The following is an 880-nucleotide window of genomic DNA, read 5'->3' as shown; positions in this document are numbered from 1 at the left end:
CCAGACCCTGTCCCCATCCCTTGGGGCAGCGGTGCGGACCCCCAACCTGTTGCATCCCAAGGAAGTGGAGGGGATATGGGATGTGGCTCTTTTTCCTCCTCTTTGTCTCAACCGCTGAGCGGTGCCCCAGCGCCTTGCCCCACCTCCTCCTGCGGTGCCACGTTCCTGGCCCCATCCCTTGCCCCACAGACCAGGCTGGGAGCTGGGGGTCACAGCTCACTGAAGCGCACCGCCGGCTCCAGCTTGTGGGACAGGGCAGTGAGGACCTTGTCGAACTTCTCGTAGCGCTCGGCCTGGCTGCTCTCTGCCCCACGGCTGGCCCACAGGAGCCCCCGCAGCTGGAACTCGGTGCTGAAAATCTCCAGCAGCTCCGCTCTGCCCTGGAAACCTGCAGAGAGGGAGAGACTGGGATGAAGGGGAGGCCATGGGATGCTCCTGGGCTGGAGCTGCACCCTGGGAATGCAGCAGAGGGAAAAGGGCTCTGTGTCCCCATTGCTTACCCTGCAGCTTCACCTCCGCGTTGGTGTGGTAGAGCCCGCCGTGGTGGGCCACCATCCGCGCTGCCTCCAGGTGGGCCATGACCACCTCCACGCCGTTGTCACTGGTGCAGAGGGAATGGATGTGTTTTAGAAGAAGGATTCTTTAAGCAAGTGAGGAAACTCCCAGGGCTCGGGGTTGTCCGTGAGAGCCTCATCCCGCTCCAGGAGCGTCACAAGGGGTATGATGTGGGGAAAGGTGGTGTTGGTCAGCGGCGGCCCTTCTGTGGGGAGAGCCACCGTGAGGACCCTGTGCCCCTGCATCCCCCTCCCCATCTGCTCCAGCCCCACGGAGCCAGGCTGCTCCCGGGAGAGGATTTAAGGCTCAGCTGTAGCACAGCAGC

The 880-nt window shown here is 63.5% G+C and overlaps 1 protein-coding gene across 1 annotated transcript in view; it reads right to left on the bottom strand.

The window, feature by feature from the left end:
* Positions 1-209: 209 nt before the first annotated feature.
* The window catches only part of SH2D3C (SH2 domain containing 3C), a gene marked incomplete at its 5' end in the record, with an annotated part of 6,529 nt that continues 5,858 nt past the window's right edge, over positions 210-880 (bottom strand). The window contains 3 exons of the mRNA XM_010019593.1: positions 210-388; positions 501-608; positions 662-836. Of these exons, the coding sequence (XP_010017895.1) occupies positions 210-388; positions 501-608; positions 662-836 (462 nt within the window). The remainder of the gene's footprint in view (positions 389-500; positions 609-661; positions 837-880) is intronic.

Source organism: Nestor notabilis, unplaced genomic scaffold (genome assembly GCF_000696875.1).
Source record: "Nestor notabilis isolate BGI_N333 unplaced genomic scaffold, ASM69687v1 scaffold16508, whole genome shotgun sequence".
NCBI lineage: Eukaryota > Metazoa > Chordata > Aves > Psittaciformes > Psittacidae > Nestor > Nestor notabilis.
This window is presented reverse-complemented; position numbering and strand designations above follow the sequence as displayed.